The sequence below is a fragment of the Chiroxiphia lanceolata genome, chromosome 8, assembly GCF_009829145.1.
Source record: "Chiroxiphia lanceolata isolate bChiLan1 chromosome 8, bChiLan1.pri, whole genome shotgun sequence".
Taxonomy (NCBI): Eukaryota; Metazoa; Chordata; class Aves; order Passeriformes; family Pipridae; genus Chiroxiphia; species Chiroxiphia lanceolata.
Window position 1 is genome coordinate 4,461,746 of NC_045644.1, and position 20,207 is coordinate 4,481,952.

The 20,207-nt window shown below is 41.8% G+C and overlaps 1 protein-coding gene across 2 annotated transcripts in view; it reads right to left on the reverse strand.

Moving 5' to 3' along the window:
* Positions 1-2,221: 2,221 nt before the first annotated feature.
* C8H10orf90 (chromosome 8 C10orf90 homolog) overlaps positions 2,222-20,207 on the reverse strand; it is a 65,326-nt gene continuing 47,340 nt past the window's right edge. The window contains exons 4-9 of one of the 2 annotated variants that reach the window (XM_032695414.1): positions 17,929-18,180; positions 15,831-15,994; positions 14,587-14,785; positions 4,893-4,956; positions 3,734-3,833; positions 2,222-3,141 (exon numbers count right to left, since the gene is read on the reverse strand). In XM_032695414.1, the coding sequence (XP_032551305.1) occupies positions 3,103-3,141; positions 3,734-3,833; positions 4,893-4,956; positions 14,587-14,785; positions 15,831-15,994; positions 17,929-18,180 (818 nt within the window). In that variant the 3' untranslated portion in view covers positions 2,222-3,102. Of the gene's footprint in view, positions 3,142-3,733; positions 3,834-4,892; positions 4,957-14,586; positions 14,786-15,830; positions 16,019-17,928; positions 18,181-20,207 lie in introns of both variants that reach the window. The other variant, XM_032695413.1, reaches the window with a different exon arrangement.

Here is a 20,207-nt window from a genome sequence, read left to right on the forward strand (position 1 = left end):
GAAGTCACAGCACTTTTCCCTTAACTCTAAACTCCATTAAGCTGCTGCTGCTTGTACAGGGCTATGCCTGTGAGGCTCCTGTTTTTGTGAAGTAATATTTTCCTGTACCATCTATTTTCTACCACAATGACTGAATTGTGGAGCTGAAATGAATGTCAGAATTGTTTGTTGGGTACCTTCTTTTCTCAGGTCCGGAAAGAGAGAAATTAGGTTTGCAACAGAGATAGTTTTCCATTTTCTGAATCAAAGGTTTCACATCATGTAAAACATTCCCAGACAGTGATTTGCTTCATGCATTTTCCTCAATAGTTATACTCCCAAGCTTATTTATACAAGAGAATCTCCATCTCAAATTGCCATGTATTTGTCCTGAAGATTTTGAAAATTCTATTTAGAGAGAATAAAAACATTTGGAAATATCCGCTATACAAACACAAAAGATTTTTTGAGTAGTGCACTGGCTTAAGGCTGTGAGATGAGCAAGGGGAGGTGAGGATGCAGCAGGTTGGTGTGGTATCCCAGACCCAATAACAGCAAAAGTGAGAGGAAACCAGGTCAGTTGAGATGTTGAGGACATCAGGAGGGCCAGAATATCAAGGAGCAAAAACCCACCTGAAGCCTGTGCTCTCCATCCCATAAAATACTCACATCATTCATTTCCTCACGAGGATCATCTGGGTGCCATGATTTTTAAGGAGGATCAGCTCCTCTGATATTCCCAGCCAGAGAGTGAGAAGCATATCAAATATACCTGTATATTTACATATACAGTTGGATGGGCACAGAGTAGGGATACACTATGGCAGCTGGATAAAGCCATCTCCCTTGAATTCCTGGGCATCCCTGCAGGACAAACGCCTGATTTCTGTGTAAAATACTCTTATTCCCTTCCACTCTGCCAGACAAGAAGTGGGAAAAGCTTTGGGGCTCTTTTCTGGTGGCTCTGGGTGTCAGTCCCACACCTGGGGACATCCCTGACAGAAGAAGTATCTTGTTGTGTCCTTCACGGATACTGAATTCCAAACGCTTTTTCTCCATGCCAAAACATCTTGCTGTGGCTCAAGGGTGAGATTACAATCAGGATTAATGGTATAAAGTAAAGCAGCTTTAAATGTATATATGATAATTCTCTGGATATGACATATGTACAGGAAATAATGCTCCTGAATGGTTCTGACTTCATGAACCAAAGCTGCATTTCTCTGAAGTCAAGAAATCAGAGACTAAGCAACCAAGGGGGAGAAATGCTCAGTTCCTCCTGAAATCAAAGGAGATTTGGGCATTGATTCTATAGGAAATGCCTCTAACTGTTGTAGTGATCTAGAACCAGATGAAAGCTTGAAATATAATCTTGCAGATTCAGTCTAGTAGACCATGTGGGTGTGTGCATGTCTGTAATTTATCACTCTGTGCTGGAGACCCAGGAGTGCACCACAGAGAGAAAGACCCTCCTGTTTGAGGCAGGCAACGTGTTCTTCCTGGAGAGCAGCAAGAGGGATCAATGAGCCCTCAGGAGAGCAGATCTACCATGGAGCTGAGCTGCAAAGCTTGGAGGATGCTGCTCCTTCTTGGAGTTCCTTTTACAAGTTCTGCTTTGAGTTATCTGTGGTCCAGATTTCACTTTGGTTTCCAGTAAAGCTCTGCTTGCTTGGTTAAAAAGACCTTTTTTGGGGAAGAACCCTGGTAGTCTCTTCCTCACAGCCGGCATTACCTTGCCTTCCATGTCCTCTACATTGTGTTGAACTACTTGATGAATTTTTGAAGATACCTATCTGGAATGCAACATATTTGTTCAATAGGTCTCTGTCTTCTCTGTGAGCAAAAATTAACGTTATTCCTATGTTAACTGAAACACAAAAAGGCTAAATGATCCAACGAAGACAGAGCACAAAATACAAGCAGGTCCCTTGTGTCCAACACAGGTCGCACAGCTGGAGGATGTTGCAGTGGCCAAAGCCCAGCTCACAAACATCCCTCTTCCAAAAAAACTGACCTTCAATCTCAGCCTAGATTAGAAAAATAAAGCAGAGATATCAAAGGTCAAATTCCAGCCTCCTTCAAGCACACTCAATCAGGGGTTGGGGCAACAAAGATTAACACTTGAAATGATTTTTACTATATTTTATACCACAGGGTTTGTGGGTACAAAAACATGACTTCTCCAGCAGTTTCAATAATTGTGTTATATTTAACAGTACCAAATAAAAACAGAACAGTTGGATCAATATTACACTCACACTTTATTCCATAAATAAACTCCATTGGTTTGTAAGCTGCTTGTTTTTATTTCCAGAATGTACAAATAAAGATTTAAATATTTTTGGAGGAAACATTACAGATGGTTTGAGTTTTGTGCAGTTTTGATGCAAATATACTTCTTGGCACCACTTCTTAATATGCCATTTCTATAAATACTGAATGCTCACAGAAGTGGAGTAAAATATATATTACAATGCAAAACATGAAAAAAATGTGTTATAAACAAATCTTTGAATATTGCTCTTTAATTGGTAATGTTGGTAGGTCAGTTCAATATATGAACAGAAGTAGAGTCCTTCAGAAAGCTGAAATATTGTTCCCTTTTGGTATGTTAAGTATTAATGTGAAACTGCCGCTGCTATGATTATGTGGTAATGCTATTTCAACTACTTTCTAAACATAACAAATAACAATATTCATTTTAATTTACTTCAAGGATTTCACTCACAGGACATCAATTAATAGAATACTTCAGAGAAATCAGTTTTCCACGTCTTACAAACTCTCTTCTATTGCCACAGAGAAGAACACTTTTCAAAAGATTAACATAAATAATACCGCCGTAATTCAATATTTGCATTAAAAATTCTTAAAATTATTTCCTCTGGGTAAGCTGACCAAAAGGTGATGCTCCGAAACAGCTGTGTTCCTTTTCAGGCTGTCTTTGATTACTTGAAAGTTGCCTTAAAATTTCAATTGAAATACAAATGATCTTTCTTCATTTAAAGAGTCAAAGATAAGAAAAATACCTCCAGGTAATTGAGATAACAGTTAATTTATGGCTTATCTAGCAGTCAAAGGCATTCAAGATCCAATTAGTACGATGGGCAAGAGACTCCTTTGTCACTCTGTGTTTCTGTGAAGGAGCTGGTCCAGTAATTGCTAAAAAAGAAGATGAAAAACAGTTTTAAGATACTGTTAAAATACATGAGGTGGTAGAAAACTTCAGTGATACGGGAGGTGAGATGGAATTGGCATTCTCAGACTTCAAATATACTCATTATGTTGTTCAAAAAATAACCAAATACTGCAGGCTTTTCCATCTCGGTCAGGAAGGGTGTTGTTAGAGGGAGGAATAGAGCATTTAATAAGGAGAAACTGGTACTTGTCTGCAATATGGAGCATGTTGGGAATGCCTCCAGTCTGCACCTGCAGCTTTCTATCATAACTAATTACTAATTTTTAAAAAATAAAAGTCTGAGGTGCTCGGAGAAACTTGGTCTAGTGGAAGGTGTCCCTGCCCATGGCCAAGGAGATGCTCTTTAAGGTTCCTTCCAACCCAAACCATTCCATCCTTCTGTGAAGGTTCAGCTGTTAATTCAAGTTTAAAGAAGTGCCTCAACCCAAGAATACAATTTAAAAGCCATCTCCTGCTCTCAGGGTTTGCACATGGTGAGCACGGTCTCCCCAGTGCTTCTACAGACCCATTTGCAGGGTTACAAAACTCTACTTGGCTTTCACAGTAAATCCTTACCTTTTTAAACGTCTCCACCCGCAGCCTGTTACTCTGCATGATGATCCTTTTCTGCTTTTCTTCTTGTTTCTTTTTAACTTCAGGTAAATTGTCATAAATCCTGTAATGAATTCAGAAAGTGAAGTTCACATGTCGTCTGTCGGACTCCTATGGGAAATGTTTGCCTTCGATGCAATATTTGTCATTAATGGCATCTCTAAGTACCTGAAGTAGACTTATAGCAGGGGAATTATAAATTATTAACAACAATGGTTTTATATTAAATCTGATTTGTTGAAAATCTTGTTGGAAATTCTAATATTGGAATGAAAAAAAGTAAAGAAAGAGATGTGATCAGGTTATCTCAATGCATCAGTGTAACTGCAGTAGCTTCTAACGAGCTCAGTGGAGTTGGTTCCAATTTATAGCAACATAATTCAAACCAGAATTTGGCCTGTACACTATTTCTTTTTAATTTATGTCACAAAATTAATACCAAGCAATCATTTCCAAGTATTTTTCTAAAATACAAGAAAACCATCATTATAAGACTGTAGACTGTTAACATTTTTTCACTGTCATTAGGAACTCTTTTTACCAGGAGAACAAAATCTTTCCATTTTCAAAATAACAAGAGTTGCCTTTAAAAAAGGTGACTTCTGGTCTGATCTTTTTCCATTAAAATCAACGATAAAATTCAAAGGAGTTTGGAAAGAAAGCTGGACCTTCCTTCCCAGCAGTCCTGTTCTTTGCATGCACAAAAAGCCTGTTCAGTTCTGATTTTTCCTCATGATATTTGGCAATACCGAGTTCTCGAAGGAGCCTGTTTGGGCTGGAGATTGTATATTGGAGGAGAGGAATGGGACACATATTGAGCACTCTTAAAATCAGGATAAATTCCACGTGGTGGCCCTTCGCAGCTTTCCTTGCTGCTCATGAGGGCACAAAGTGCAATGCAGTTAAAGATCAGACACCACAAAAAAAACCCCCACCAAAGTGACTGCACTGCTTCCACTTTGTAATTTCCTACAGGAGTTACCTGTTGGGGACTTAGTTTTCATGCCAGGCTGGCTGAAACTGGTAGAAAAGTGGTGCTCAAAGGGCAGGGTTGCACTAAATCTATCAAAGTGATACAGTGGAAGAAAACCAAGAGTGAACTCTAAGCTGGAGAGATTTTTACCTTTTAGATCTCATATGCATCTCCTTCTCAGGAATGTACCTTTCCTTTGGTTTGAAGAGGTTATCTAGCAGAGGGAAAACAAAGTTAATACTGGAGAAATCTGCATTTATTTAAATCTTAAATGTCCTGTTCCATGTAGCCATGATGTGCTACTGCTGGTTGAAGTTTTGAAAGCTTAAGGCCGGATCCAAACCTCCTCAGGTCAGTGGAAAGATATTTAACAGCTTCATCTGGAGCTGTGTTTGATCCTGAAGCTGCCCTACAGAATGAGGAGGTTGGATAAGACCCACAGCAACCACCTTCATTACAGAGTTCATTTATTTTAATGGCATATGGGTTTTGTCATTGCCACATGTAGCTGTGTATGCCCTTTATTCAGATTAAGAACCAGTGATGATTTCTGCTCTCTGAAGTGATCTGCCTTCCCCACATCCTTGTGCCACATTGCCATGTCCTCAACTGGTGTGTGTTGGTAACTGGTACCATCATTTCTGATTCAATTTACATCTGTCTGGAAGGGCTTTGAATAATTATGCCCAGTGTTAGAAGGAGGAAAATTACGTTACTCTTCTCTGATCAAATATGAAGAGATCTGTGATAATTCCAATCAGCATTTCCCCGGATAGAGGAAAATAATTACTGATCTTAGCAGTCAGTGATTCTCAAGAATAGGTGATTTTAACACCTTCTCTGCAAAAAATGGTTTCTGAATGGGAAAGGATGGTGCTCATACAAGGTGGGAGTAAGCTGTATCTCTGTGTAAACTTCACAGGATCATGGAATCGTGGAATGGTTTGGGTTGGAAGGGACTTGTTGTTCCACCACCCTGCCATGGGCAGGGACATCTTCCACTAGCCCACATTGCTCCAAGCCCCATCCAACCTGGCCTTGGCAGCCACAGCTTCTCTGGGCAACTCGTGCCAGGGCCTCACCACCCTCACAGCCAAGAATTTCTTCCCAGTATCCCATCTAACCCTGTCCTCTGGCAGTGGGAAGCCACTGCCCCTTCTCCTGTCCCTCCAGGCCCTTGTCCAAAGCCCCTCTCCAGCTCTCCTGGAGCCCCTTTAGGCACTGGAAGGGGCTCTGAGTTCTCCCTGGAGCCTTCTCTTCTCCAGGCTGAACAATCCCAAGTCTCTCAGCCTTTTCTCATAGGAGGGATGTTCTATCCCTCTAATCAAAAATAAAAGGGAGCTTTGCAACAGTTTCTGTTCTGAACTGGTGCAGTTTTCCAAGCACAATTTGAGAAAGGAGAGAGGCTGTGAAGCCTCCTCTGCCTCAGGACTAACTTTTCTCCACTCAGTAGTTGCCTACACTTAATCATTCTTATTAAATCCTCAGTACACACCATCAACATGCCCAATTTGCTAGGAAAACATAATTTGTCTTTTATTTATTAGTGTTTTAATGTTCATTTATATGTTGATTAACTCAAATAAACACTTGGATGCTATTGCTGTCCAAATAACCCTGAAACTGAAGGGAGCAGATTTTGCCTGTGACCCAGAAAGTCCTGGTGCAGGATTGAGGTCCAGGTGATTTTCTGGGAGCAGTGTGGATCCCAGCATATTCCAGAGGAGGCTCAGCCTCCCTTGCTGCTCAAGGTTCACACCTCATCCTGACAGCTCAGGGCTGCAGGAGGCATCCCTTCCCAACAAGGCATGTCCTCCAACCCGGAGAATGGCACAGGGTAAGTTTGAAATCACATAAAACCATCACTGTGGGTTCTCTGCAGTGCAAAACAAAACCAGGAGGCATTTAATGCTGCACAGCAAATCCAGGCATCTTTTTGTCTGTATGGTAGTATGGTCCTCAGTACTAGATCCCTGATGTCATAGCCAGTTCCTTGCACGTTCCCCAGTCCTTGGGCACAGAAGAGCAGCTGAGGGCACTAGAAATGACACCCCAGCACAAACCTGCACTGCCTGCATGAATTCCTCCCACAGTAAGTGAAGGCAGACCTCCCTAGGGGTGTGATACAGTCAGAGAGTGTGACTGACCAGCAGAGCCTGGGTTTGTATCCTCTCCTGTGCACTGTGAGCAACAGCTGCTCAAATTGGTGAATTTTTACTCCAGGAATTCTCAGATGTAGGTTTTCTACAATAAAACTAATTGTTTTAGGGATCTCCCCTCCTCTTTTTCCTAAATAAAAGCTGTTAATTGCAGAATCACAGAATGGTTTGGGTTGGAAGGGACCTTAAAGACCACCTCTTTCCAAGCCCCTGCCATGGGCAGGGACACCTTCCATTATCCCAGGTTGCTCCAAGCCCTGTCCAACCTGGCCTTGGACACTTCCAAGGGTGGGGTATAAAGACACATAAACACTTCCAGACCCCTGTGCACAGACACCAGAATGAGCAAAACCCACGTGGGGATCTGCAGCCCCTCGACCTTTTCTGTGTACAGCACCAAAAGCTAATCTGTATTTTTCCTATGAGCCCCTAAGACAGCCTGGGCTCTGTGTTGGAGTGCTGGGAAGCACCACAGAGGCCAGGAGCTGTGCAGGTGCTCTTCCTCCAGAATAATTCTCTCCTGATGGCACAGAAACGATCTCGAAGGGCATCAGACCCACCACTGCCCACAGTTGTGCCTGGAACAAGGTGTGTGGCTGTGCAGGGCTTTGAAGGAATGGATTTAAAAGGGAGTCAGGGGAAAATCCTCCAAGAAAATAATCAATCCACCTTGGTTACAAAAATATCCTTTGTGAAGCAGTGTGGAGTCAAAAGGCTACTGTCATGGCTAAACATTCATGGTGTCTCTTGGCTCCTCTCAGGTTGTTATGTGTGAGTAAAAAACACACATGCAAACATCAGGCAGAAATAAGGCTAATCCTTGAAAGATTTTAGGATTGGAATTCAAAATTTAAGTGAAAACTAAATAAAAACTCGGTATAAATGAGAAATTAAAAATTATGTCTGCCTTTAAATATTACTAATACTCAATACTGGGAAGAAAGTGTATTTTGAAGTGGAAGAGCAGCACACATTCAGAGCTATAATAACCTGCCAAGCACATCATACAGACCTGAATTAAGGTTCTTTCCCACCAAGCAAAGATCAAATGGGGCATAAGGTGGACAATTCCCAAAGCTGATAGTCTTCTGAATTGCATTTTAGAAGTTCTTTATCAAAGCTCCTTATCAAATTTCATAGCCTTGTATCACTTTTGGAGACAACTATTGTGAATGATAGAAAACAAGGGATTTCAAAGCAGATATCCAGCATTTCCAGAGATGCATCACAGTTAAATAAAGGTACAGATAGAGAGGCATGAAACACTTTGTTGTTGTTTTATTCAAACCACGTGAAACTACTGAGTTTCTGCTATTTCCACCAATCCTGTGTGCACCAGGTCTGACACTTCCACAGTGGGAGAAAGAAGCCACTTCAGCAAGTTGTAAATGAATGTAAATGGGTCAGCTTCGTAATACATTTTAATAAATGCTGAACTGCACCTCCAACAGGATGAGTAACTTCCCTGCTTGGGAAGTTAGTAAATGTTTAGACAGAGAACAGATGAAATGATTGTGTCGGAACCAGCCCCTGACTTCCTATTTACCACTAAATCATTGAAACACTTAAAAGAGAAAATCAGTGGCAAAATTTATCAAAATATACAGAACATACATACATTTTCTCCTAACACAAATGTAAATTCTCAAACTTTTTAGGACTTAAAACATGTGTTCGAGGATGTGTTGCCAGTCCCTGAAGAGCAGTGGTGGTTCTCTAATTTAACTGCTTTCTTTACTGAACTGAAAAAAATAATTGCCCGAAAGCCCATTTGCCCAGAGAAGTCCTAAGATACAAACCATTTTTTTAAACAACGCTTTTTTTAAATCAACAGCCCCCTAAAAAATAAATTAGGCTTGAATCTAAGATAAATGTTGAGGTGATGTTGAGATTTGCGTGCCCATAGCACTCGACTGGGAATTCATCCAGAGAATATAAAGCAGTGCCTACACCCAGGGGTGCTGCCCAAACTTTGCACATCCCATGCCAATGACTTCATGCAATGAATTCCTTCAGCTGCAGTCAACAGATGACATTTTGGTATTATTTATAAAAAATGCAATAAGCCATTAGTTAAAGGTTTGAAGGTGAGACTGCCTGAGCTTCTGCTCATCTCAGAGAAATGCTGAAGCTCCCAAGAGGTCCTTCCCCCAGGAGGACCCACAGGAAGGTGGTTCTCAGGCTTTCCAGCTGTTCAGGTCCTACTCTGTGGCTATTGAGACTTCTGACCCTCCTTAATACTTCAGTCTTAAAAATCACTAATACCTCTGAAAAAGCTGATAGGTTTATGAAAACATTTGCATACTAAATGAATTCTGGGGACGACACAGGAGATTTCAGTCCCCTCTGTCCAAATGCTACTTAAATATTCATGGAATTTATCCAGAAAAAAAAATCAATTAGCGTCTCACCTGGCCTTCCTAAATCGTTTTCATTTCATTAGAGAATATAGTCTTGAAAAGCATAATTTCTTTTATTTAAAAAATAGCAGTTAATGAAGAAGGTATGACAGAGCTTGGTAAATTCATCGAACTTTAAATAAATCTTCAGTAAAATTTGCACCAGCTTCTTAAAGCTGACTTCTTTAGCTTCAATTTCTAATCATGGCTGAAATCGGACCTTTTACTCCTGGGTTAAAAAGTTGAGGATCAAAAATTCAGTTTTCTGTTTGGCTGCTCCAAGGCCCCCCCGAAATGATCCCCAGCAAACTGACTGAGCCCCGTGAGTCACCCACTGTGAGACACGTTGTTTCCTATCACCCACACAGAAAACTCTCCATATTTGAAGATTTTCCAATTTATTGCCCACTTCCTTGCACAGGGGCTGCCTATTTCCTCCTCATCCCGAGGATGAGGTCATGGAGGGGACATGCTGATCACCCTGTTCACTCTCACCTCCTCCCCTTGTCCCCAGGGATCCACTATCACCCACTGCCAGTGACCTCTAGTGTGCTGCCGTGTCCAGCTGACTCACAGGCACTGACCTAATCCGTGTGATGAGCAATAATATCCCAAAAATAGGTCATTCCACTCCCTAATTCAATTACCTGGCTGCGGCTTAGTCTTTATTCAGAACTGTCAGCCTTAAACAAGACGCCAGTGCCCAAAGGATCAGTGGCACAACTGCTGGCTCTGAGTTTTGATGGTGAAAAGAGACCTGAGAAGTGACACAACTAAAGTCACACATAGGCTGCTGGTGGCTGCAAACATCTCATCAGCCACCAATGTGGCTGTGAAAACCACAAGGGTGTACCTTAGTGGTGCAGGATTATTCTCTGATTGCCACCTTCTGCTCCGTCAACAGTCTAAACAAAAACCTCCCTGGCACGGAGCTGCTCGAGGAACCTTGAAAACCCAAACCAACAGCAATCCTCACCCTCCAGGCTTCTGCAGCTACAATGAAGCTTTTTGGAAGAGTTTGGATCCACGACTGAGGAGATATAAACTTGTTTCCAAAATATTACTAAAGATGGAGGATTTGGATACGGATCCAGAAGAACAGAGCAGGCACTGTGGTGGGGTTGAACTGTAACATTCAACTTCTATTGCCACTTCCAATGAACCACCAGCCTCTCAGAGGTATGGAAGGTATGAAAAAACCATATGTGCCTGAGAAATTTTGTTAAACCTCTCAAAGTGCTTGTGTACACCAAGATCACAGGGCTGTTCATTATGCAGATTTAAAGGCCTATAAACAGCTGGTAGTCCTGTCACTGAAGTAATTACATTACGGTTTTGGAGATTTAAATCCAGTTATTTGAACATTGTTTCTATTCAGTTCGTCACAGTGGGATCTCTAATTTGCCTGACATAGTAAACAGCAGAGTAGTCTATCTTGGACTAATTAGCACTCTCGAATTTAGCAGTACCCATTACCCAGCACAAAGGCTAGAGTGAGAGTTGCAGGTTCTTTGCCTTCAAAGAGCTCTTGTGACGATAAAAATCTTCTGCAGGATAAACATTTTCATTTTTCTGAGATTACTTTCAGCACTTCGTAAAACCCAGCTCGTGAATCACAATTAAAAAAATGGTAAACAACTTGGGTTTCTGAGGATGAGAAGGTAAATGGAAAGTTCACAGATGTTGGTATTTATATGGAAATGGTGATGAATGCCAATTATTTCTTTCTCTTACAAGAACCTAAACTTGTAACAACACTGTCAAAACATAAGGAAACCATGCTAATAATTTCATATTACCAATAAAGACATTTTAGGCTGATAGAATAATCCCAGGTAGAGAAAAATCTCTGCAGATCATTGCTCTGGGTGTAAATTATTTTACTGAAATAAAAGCTGCAAGGCCAGAGAACAGCACATGTAACAAGCTTATTTCAGAGAGAAATAAGTGCAGCAAACTTGTCAAGCACTGAGGGAAACACCTCAGGCTGCAGTTTAACCCTCATTTACACCTGAATAAAATGGGCATTCACTTCTCCCTATCCTGTACCACCTTCCCATGTGATCACATGGAGAATTGGGCAGGGAATGTCCTCTTGTGGTGGAAAACTAGTTGGATAACTAATGTTAAAGTCAGTGCTTGAGGCAAGTGAGCTGCAGGGACTTGCTCCTGCTGCCCAGCCACAGATGGGCTTGAATCCATGCTGGGCTCACTCTGTCAGGGCAGTGGAAATTAAACTCATCAGCCAACCTGCTCTTACGAAAAAGACCATTGGAAAATGTATGAGGCTGTTCTGGCAGTGATCCCTGTGAACCTCAGAGCCATAAAGACCTTTACCTCCACAAATCCCAAACACATCAGGAAAGAGGAAAAACAAGAAAGGAGGAAATGATCAGACTGAACCAAGCAACTCCAAGATCACCCTCTGGAGCCTACAGGTGCCATCAATACGAGCCTGAATGCTTAAACGCATTTCCAGGTCATCATTTTACCCTCCTGGGTTCTTAGTTTCCAATACTGTTTCATTGTGTGTTGCTGTGAAGGAGCAGCCTGATTCCTGAGCCCAGGAAACCTGAGGGAGGGTTGCACTGGGCACAGATTCTTTGAGACTGGAGGGAGAACAGGGTGCCCAGAGAAGCTGTGGCTGCCCCATCCCTGGAAGTATTCAAGGCCAGGATGGATGGAGCTCTGAGCAACCGGGTCTAGTGGAAGGTGTCCCTGCCCATGGCAGGGGGTGGAACTGGATGAGCTTTAAGGTCCCTTCCAACCCAAACCATGCTATGATTTTGTGATTCTATAAACCAGTAGCACCAGTACCAAACAAAACCCCCATGGCTGTGGGACGTGGCAAATCAACTGCCCTGCCTGTACAGAAGTGTTTGCTGTCCAGGTCCCTTGACTTCTAATGGTGGCTGAGGTCTCATATGTGGTATGGACATGGCACCACTGGGAGGACATGAGGTAGGTCTCTGCCCTTTGCTGCCCAGTGCAACTGGACCATACTCTGGAGAGCAATGGTTATGATAACACCACACTGACCCTCAGCCATCAGCCCCTGTACCCAGCCTTGGTGTCACAGCTCACAACTCCTGAGTCCACAACTGGCTCACAACCAGGTATAGATGGAGATGGAGCTGGAGTCAGGACTTTCTGTCTTTGGATATACAAACATGTTTTTCCTCTTCTGGCTGCTTCGTGTCTTTCATAAACTCCAGGTTCTTCACCACTTGAAGAGCCAGCTTTGAATCAGGTCAGGGAATTCTAATTTTAATCCTAATTTAAACAAAAACCTCAAAATTTATTAAAAAACAGTTTCTTGTAAATCAGCTCACTGATCTCAATAAAACAGAGGGGCACAGATGAGCATGTGCAGCGACAGAGCAGGAGGTGACACTGCTGCTTGTGCCCACAGCTCCCCTTGCACCAGGGAAATGGTATCCTTAAATCACCAGGATTTGGGTGTCCACTCCCCACCTCAGAAAATGAAACTGTGCTTGCATCCCTTCCTGGAATACAGCTGCATTTTCCTTTCACTTTGGTTTTCAAAACCACACAGTTCTTCATTGCTTTAAAAGTGCATTTTACATGATAAAACGGCTACTCCAGAGATCACAGAATAATGATGACAACAAATGATAACTTCTCTCCCTTCCAGCTTTGGGGGCTGGCAGAAGGGAAGGAGAGGGCTGAGACATCAGGACAGAGGCATCCAGTGCCCTGGGTGAGCACGAGGGAGAAGGCCTTGCAGGAAACAAAGATCCCCCACTCTGGGTCTCACTGATGACACAAATCCTTCTGCACAACAGCATCCACCAGGGCAAATCCTAAAATATCAACTGTCAGGACTCAGAGCAAATTAAATATGCTCAGCACACTCCTACACAGCCCTCTGTACTGCAGCCTACAGAGCTGGGCTTTGTCCATGGATCTTGGATTTCCAATATTAACTGCAGTTCTGCTTAAATAACAGACATCTGACACTTCTGTCATTATAAAAATATTGGAATCTCAGAAACAGAAAATTACCTGTGGCTACATGAAGGCAGATCAGTTACAGAAACTAAAGATTCTCCTTAGACAAATTTGCTTTTAATCACCAGCCACTGACAGAGGGAAATAGTCATTTAGTTGAATAATTAATTAATATATTTCAATAGTATGCTTTTATTAATCATTAAACAAGCATAAAGACTAAACCTTCATTATAATTTAAGGAGAAATAGGTTTAGCCATTCTTTTTGTTTGTTTGTTTGTTTCATAAAGTGTTTGCAGAGTGGTTTGGGGGACTTTCAAAGATGATAAAAAAGGGGGGAGATTTTTGCCACTTCTTCTAAGATAGGTGACAAACTCCTGGCCTGTGCCATGGCTGCTGGAAGAGCTTGTAGCACAGCCTGAGTTGAGGACATCAAATATTCCCTTTCCTGAATCTTCCAGGTGTCCCTTCTGGTTGTTTAATGTTTTCAATTGATTTACTTTTCAGTGGAATAATGTATCTTCAAACAGGCACAGGTTTCAAATCAAGCTATAAAGAGGAATGCCAATCAATCAAATAAATCTTTTTCTTTAGTCAACTGAGTTAATTAACACCCAGATGGCAATTAAAAAAAAAAAAAGAAAAGGAAAAAAAGAAAAGAAAAAGAAAAGCAATTTAACATCTTGTGCTTAGATAATATTTACAGAGGAGCTATAGAGAGGGAGCTGCTCAGAACTGCTTTGCTCACTGGGTGTTGAGACTGTTCATCTCTGGGGTAATAAAACAACAAAGTCATCTTGAATCAGGAAATCACAGAGTTTAGATGCCTCGATTTAGCAGCCTTGTACACAGCCAGAGTTCTTTCACAGCCCACTCACTGCCATGGGCTTCCTGAGTCAAATGGTAAACCCACATCTGAAGCTCCTGAGAAGATTGGATTGGGCCTCCTAAACCCAAATCCCACCTTGTCTCTCTGCCTGTCACCCAAACTGGTCACCTGTGAGAGGGATGAAATGCCATTTATTGCTGTCACCTCCACAATTAGTATCAACTCTGAACATGACTGCGTGTGACAACAACAAAAAGTCCCCAAGGAGGTCTCCTCCTGCTGCCACAGACCACAGACCACTCCTCATTCCCACTATCCCACCTCTGTGCTCCTGATTCTTTCTGCTGGGAGTATCTGGACGGACGCTGGAGCACAGAGAGGTGAAACAGGAGCAGCAGGCCTCGTGTTTTTTCCACAAGTTAATATGGAAATACTACACATGTGGCAAGATTACAGACCCGCTGCTGGTCACAATTAAACTCACCACTGAGAGGGTCAGGAATGGTGTAGTGCTTTTTCCTGCTGGAAGTGGATGTTGAGGAGAGCTTGCGAACGAGCGCTCCCGGGCTGCTCAGAGGAGCATCACCCTGCTGGGCTTTCCTCAGCTGGACCATGTGTTCCAGTCTCTTCAGCCTTTCTTGGGAGCGAGAGATGAACTGAGGATTGTGGATTTCTAGGGCTTCCTAAAAGAAACAGAAACCCCACTTTATTTTAACATAATCCAAAGGAAGAAAAAAAGCGTGACAGGCATCAACATAGGTTCAGTAGGAGATTATTGAAGTGATGAAAATTGCTCATAGAATGGCTTGGATTGGAAGGGACTATACAGACCATCTAGTTCCAACTCCCTGCCATGGGCAGGAACACCTTCCACTAGCCCAGGTTGCTCCAAGCCCCATGCAACCTGGCCTTGGACACTTCCAGGGATGGGGCAGCCACAGCTTCTCTGGGCAACCTGTGTCAGGGCCTCCCCACCCTCACAGCCAAGAATTCCTTCCCAATATCCCATCTAACCCTGCCCTCTGGCAGTGTGAAGCCATTCCCCCTTGTCCTATCAAGTTTATACATTTATATGTTTTGAATTACATATTTTTATAAGTTATCCAATTCAAGTTCTTGATGTTTTGCCTATTTCCTTGTCTCACCTCATCGCTGAAGCAGCTTGTCACTGACAGCTCACAAACTTCCCTGTTTATTTAGATTGTCATGCAGGTCTACTAAGAAAGAAAACACTTTCCAGTCAAAGGCTGCTTCAACATTTAGGAATGTCTTGGGACAGAAGACAAGGCAGAGATTGCTCTGCAACATGTGCTGGAGTTAAAGGCAGGAAAGTGCATCTGCTGGTGGTGGTTGGTACCAACCTGGGGCCACGTCCACACCTAGAGCTGGTGCTTGTGGTGCTGGACATTTGGGACATTGGAAAGCTGTAAAATCCCCAAATTTTAACATGTTCCTCTGTAGGAATGGCAACTGGGGCTCAGAACAGGGAGCTCGGACAACCAGACAACCAAGTAAGTCTTGGTAGTGGATACAAACTACCAAAACTTCACTGGAAAGGAGAAAAATCGAGGAAACAGGAACTTCTGCCTGCAGCCAGTTCCCAGGAAGCAAACACCATCCATGGGGGGAAAACAACAAAAAAGGGAAAAAGGAAAAAAAAAGTGAAAAGGAAAAAGAAGTGAAAAGAAGTGAAAATGGAGGAAAAAAGGAAACAAATCGATACTTTACCTGCAGTGTCCATGGGGCTGCTGGAATTTCCTCCAGCTGGGAGTTGGTTTCTGGCCAGGTGAGCGCATTGTTTTTCTCCCCAGTCACACCTGGCCAGCGAGCTGTGGACAGTGTCACCCTCCTGACTTGCTCCCACTCATCCTTGAGCTCCTTTATTCTGTCACCTGAACCACAGAATTCAGAATCACCTTGGAGAGATTTAAATGTTCGTTAAGAGTGCATGGTTAATTTTTTATTGGGTTCTCCACCTCATTAGACTCAGAGGGCAATTTCTGAAATAAGAATGCCAAGGTGTTATTAACAGGCCTCATTAAGCAGAATAGATCAGATCTAATCATAGGTACTACTCCCTGCCCTGTGACACCCAGAGGATCTTTCACATTAAGCCAGAGCTCACACTGAAGTATAATTGTAATTAAACCTCTTGGACACTTAGATCTGTTTGCTGGTCTTCCCTTCCCAAAAGCAAGACACAGTTGCACCATGGAAAGCAAAGGATATCATGCTGTGACCTTAATAAATTGTTCACTCCAATTGTTTACTCCAATTTATTGCACAAAATAACATATTGTTATGGACTTTAATCACATATAATTTCCCTTTGACTACTTTGAGACTTTCATAAACAATACTAGGGTCTTTTGCTTTGCTGATACTACTGTTTGCTTTCTATCATTTCTACATATTCCTAAGTCAGTGGAAAGATTTCATGAAAAAATTAATCAACAAAGTTTAATATGCATTATAGCATATTATTATGAAAGCTGTCAATTCACATTGAGAAAAAGAGATTATTTGCTACAATTATAATTTTAATGCTCACTGGCTGCTACTCCTTGCACAAATTAGGACCAAAAGAGGCTCTGTGCTCAAAAATCAGAGTTGACAGGATTCTCATTTGGAGGACAGAATGACTCCAAAATAACAAAAGAACTTCGGAAGAGCTCCATATGAACTATTTTGAAAAGTCACACTGAAGTACTTCTTCTTTGCCAAATAAATTGATTTCTAGCACTAAGTATCTGGGAATAAAGCCCGTTACTGTTTTATTTCAATTTTTGGTTACAATAAACTTCAAATATTTTCCTCTTTATGACATATTGTACATATTATATTGTACTTAAAAAACATATTAAAATGATCTGTGTTGGGTACATTTGCCTTATAAAAGCCTGAGCTGTATTTCCTCCCTAATACTGTTCTTAGTAACATTTTGGAATAAACCTTGAAACCTGTGAACATGAAATTAAACTCCTCAATAAGCCAGGTTTACAGAGGTGTGGATTAACTTGGTCTTTGACAGATCTCAGTGGATCCTTCACTTTTTGTAAAACAAAACTCACTTCCAGTTAGGAAAATTTAACTTCAGGCACTGAGAGCAGAATTTAGGCTTCTCCCAGCTAAATGAGTGTTACATTCAGTAGCTTTATAGTCAATAATGAAAAGGTTTTGCCTACCTGTCTACAAAAAACTATTAAGAAAAAAAGGGTGTATGACCACAGCGTTTTAAGGAATAAATTTCTCACAAACATATTGATATTAAAGCCAAATTAATCTCAGTTTTCTTCTGCAAAAATATCTTATGCATGAATACAGCTGCTTGTGTCACCTCCAGTTTAGCTGTGAGAATAAATGTTGGAAGTAAGACATCCCAGCCGCTGCTGAACTAGAGGAAATTATGTTTTACATGCTGAAACCTTGTTGATAATCACAGTTCAGGCTGTTGAGTCAAAAAGAAAAGGTTGCAGAAGTGAAAGAAAGGTATCAGAACGAGGTTGTAAAAATAACCTCACTTCTGGTGCTTCTTGGTTGGACTGGGGCTGCTTGACTTTGCAATTTTAATGCTTTTTCAAGATTTTCTTGAACCTTCCTTACAAAGCAAGCCTATCCTTCTCATTTTAATCTTGTTTTCTATTAACCATAGCAATGTATACAGTCAGATTAGCTGATTGATCTCTCACCAGATGACTCATACTCTGCACTTAAAGCTGGACAAAAATGGCCTGACTTTCCATTATTTCACATTTTTCTTTGAGGCTGATCTCATCGTATTATTGAAACCATATTCCTGACAACCCCAGCAGGATTTGTACCTTACTTTTTAGGAGCTGGTTTTGCCTGTGAACGTTTTCTTCCGAGAGGATCCTTGATGATGTTTTTATATTGCACATACAGTTGGAGACAGACAGTTTTGGTTTGAGGATGCCCCGTGCTTGGATCTCTTTGGATTTGGAGGTGTCTTTGGAGGGATCTCTCCTTTTTGATGAGCCAGCAGCAGTGATTGCCTCTCTGGATGCTGCATCTGGAAGAATGCAGCTCCTCCTTCTGCTTCCCAACAGCATTTGTGTTCCTGTAAAAAACAGAAAAAACCCCACCCAAATCCTATATCATGGCAATACTACTTTTTTCACAGTCCACGTGATTTTTATTTCCTGCAAAACTGCTTCCAGGAACATATTTTAAAAGTTGTAACTGATACAAGTTTTATCAGGATTGCTGTGCAGCTGTACTGTAACAAAAAGTTATTGACAGAAATAATCACAGAGGGTATAAACAATCTCAGAGGGCACTATTCAGAAAAATACACTACCCTTCTAAAAAATACATACACACTCTGACGGACAGCATGGAAGAGTCAAGATATCTCTGACAAAAAACTGTGTTATGTGTCTTTGTCTTGCCTGTTATTTGCTTAAGAGGAAGGACATGGACCCCTTGGAGTAAGTCCAGAGGAGGCACCAAGATGATCAGAGGGCTGGAGCAGCTCTGCTGTGAGGAAAGGCTGAGAGAGTTGGGATTGTCCAGTCTGGAAATAAGAAGACTCTGGGGTGACCTAATTGTGGTCTTCCAGGACCTGACAGGAGCCTGCAGGAAACATGGAGAGAGATTATTTACAGGGCCTGGAGTGACAGGACAAGGGGCAAGGGCTTCAAACTGAAAGAGAGTAGGTTTAGATTTGATATTAGGAAAAAGTTCTTCCCTGTGAGGGTGGTGAGGCCCTGGCACAGGTTGCCCAGAGAAGCTGTGGCTGCCTCATCCCTGGAAGTGTTTAAGGCCAGGTTGGATGGGGCTTGGAGCAACCTGGGCTAGTGGAAGGTGTCCCTGCCCATGGCAGGGGGTGGGAATGAGATGATCTTTAAGGTCCCTTCCAACCCAAACCACTCTAGGATTCTATGATTTAAAATTGATTAAACCAAATGTCCATTTACAAAGGTGCATTTTAGGCAGAGTTTGGAAGGGAGAAAAAGTAGAGTAGCAAAAAAAAAAAAAAAAAAAAGAATATCAGGAAATTATATCCAAGAAATTAGGGACAGCATGGAAAGGGCATCAGGATCAGCAAGGAGAGAAAAGAGGAGCAGATGGGAATTGTTTAATGTCCCTGTAAGCCCCTGGGCAGTGGTCCCTTGTAGCAGCAGCCCCATGGCCATGCACACAGCACAACTCTGCTCCTCCTTTTTAATCCTGTGCATGAATGGCCTATTGGCATTCAGTTATAGGCTGGATCAGACCTAGAGATTTATGTAGGGGGGAATGATCAATGGCTATTTAAAATCTCTGAAAAAAAATGCAACTGAGACATTTAGGTGGTACAAGGGGAAAAAACCCAACTGGTTTCAGGCCTAACCACAATGCCAAACAAACCAGGTAGGGATTGTCCTACTCTATAATGTGGACACAAAACATTCAATAAATGACTAGTGTTTCAAATACAAAGACTTTTTAAAAGTAGATTTAACATAATTCCTTTCTCTGCTGACTCACTGTCAGCGACTGCTCCTTTCTAAACACTTCTTTCCCATGTCTTGGTTGAGGACAGAGGGAAGATTAGAAGTGTTTTTCTCCTCTGAGCCAATCCATGAGAAAGGATGAGATGGCACTGGTGGTATTTAAAAGCCTTTGTAGACATGGTACTTGGGGACATGGATTAGTGGTGGGCTTGGCAGTGCTGGGGCAATGGTTGGACTTGATGGGCTCAGAGGGCTTTTCCAACCTAAATGATTCTGTGTTTCTACGATTCTATGATTCTATCTGAGACACTTTCTTATTTTACAGTCATTCACTAAAGTCAGATCTTGCAGTGTAGCAAGTTTTCAGTTCACTTTCCCAATCCTTAACCCACTCAAAACAGATGAGAAATATTCTTGCCACAAAATGATGTTCTCCTATGCATTTTAGTGGTCTGGGTGGCTCTTTTTGACTACCCTGTATTTCTGAGGAAATCAGAGCCATTAAGACACAGCATTTACTGGTTTTCCCTTACCATGCAGATCAGAAAGTTTTGAACACAGAATCACAGAATTGTTTAGGTTGGCAAAGATCTCTAGGATCATCAACTCCAATCATAACATCTAAAGTTCCTCTCTGTAACTGTTCATA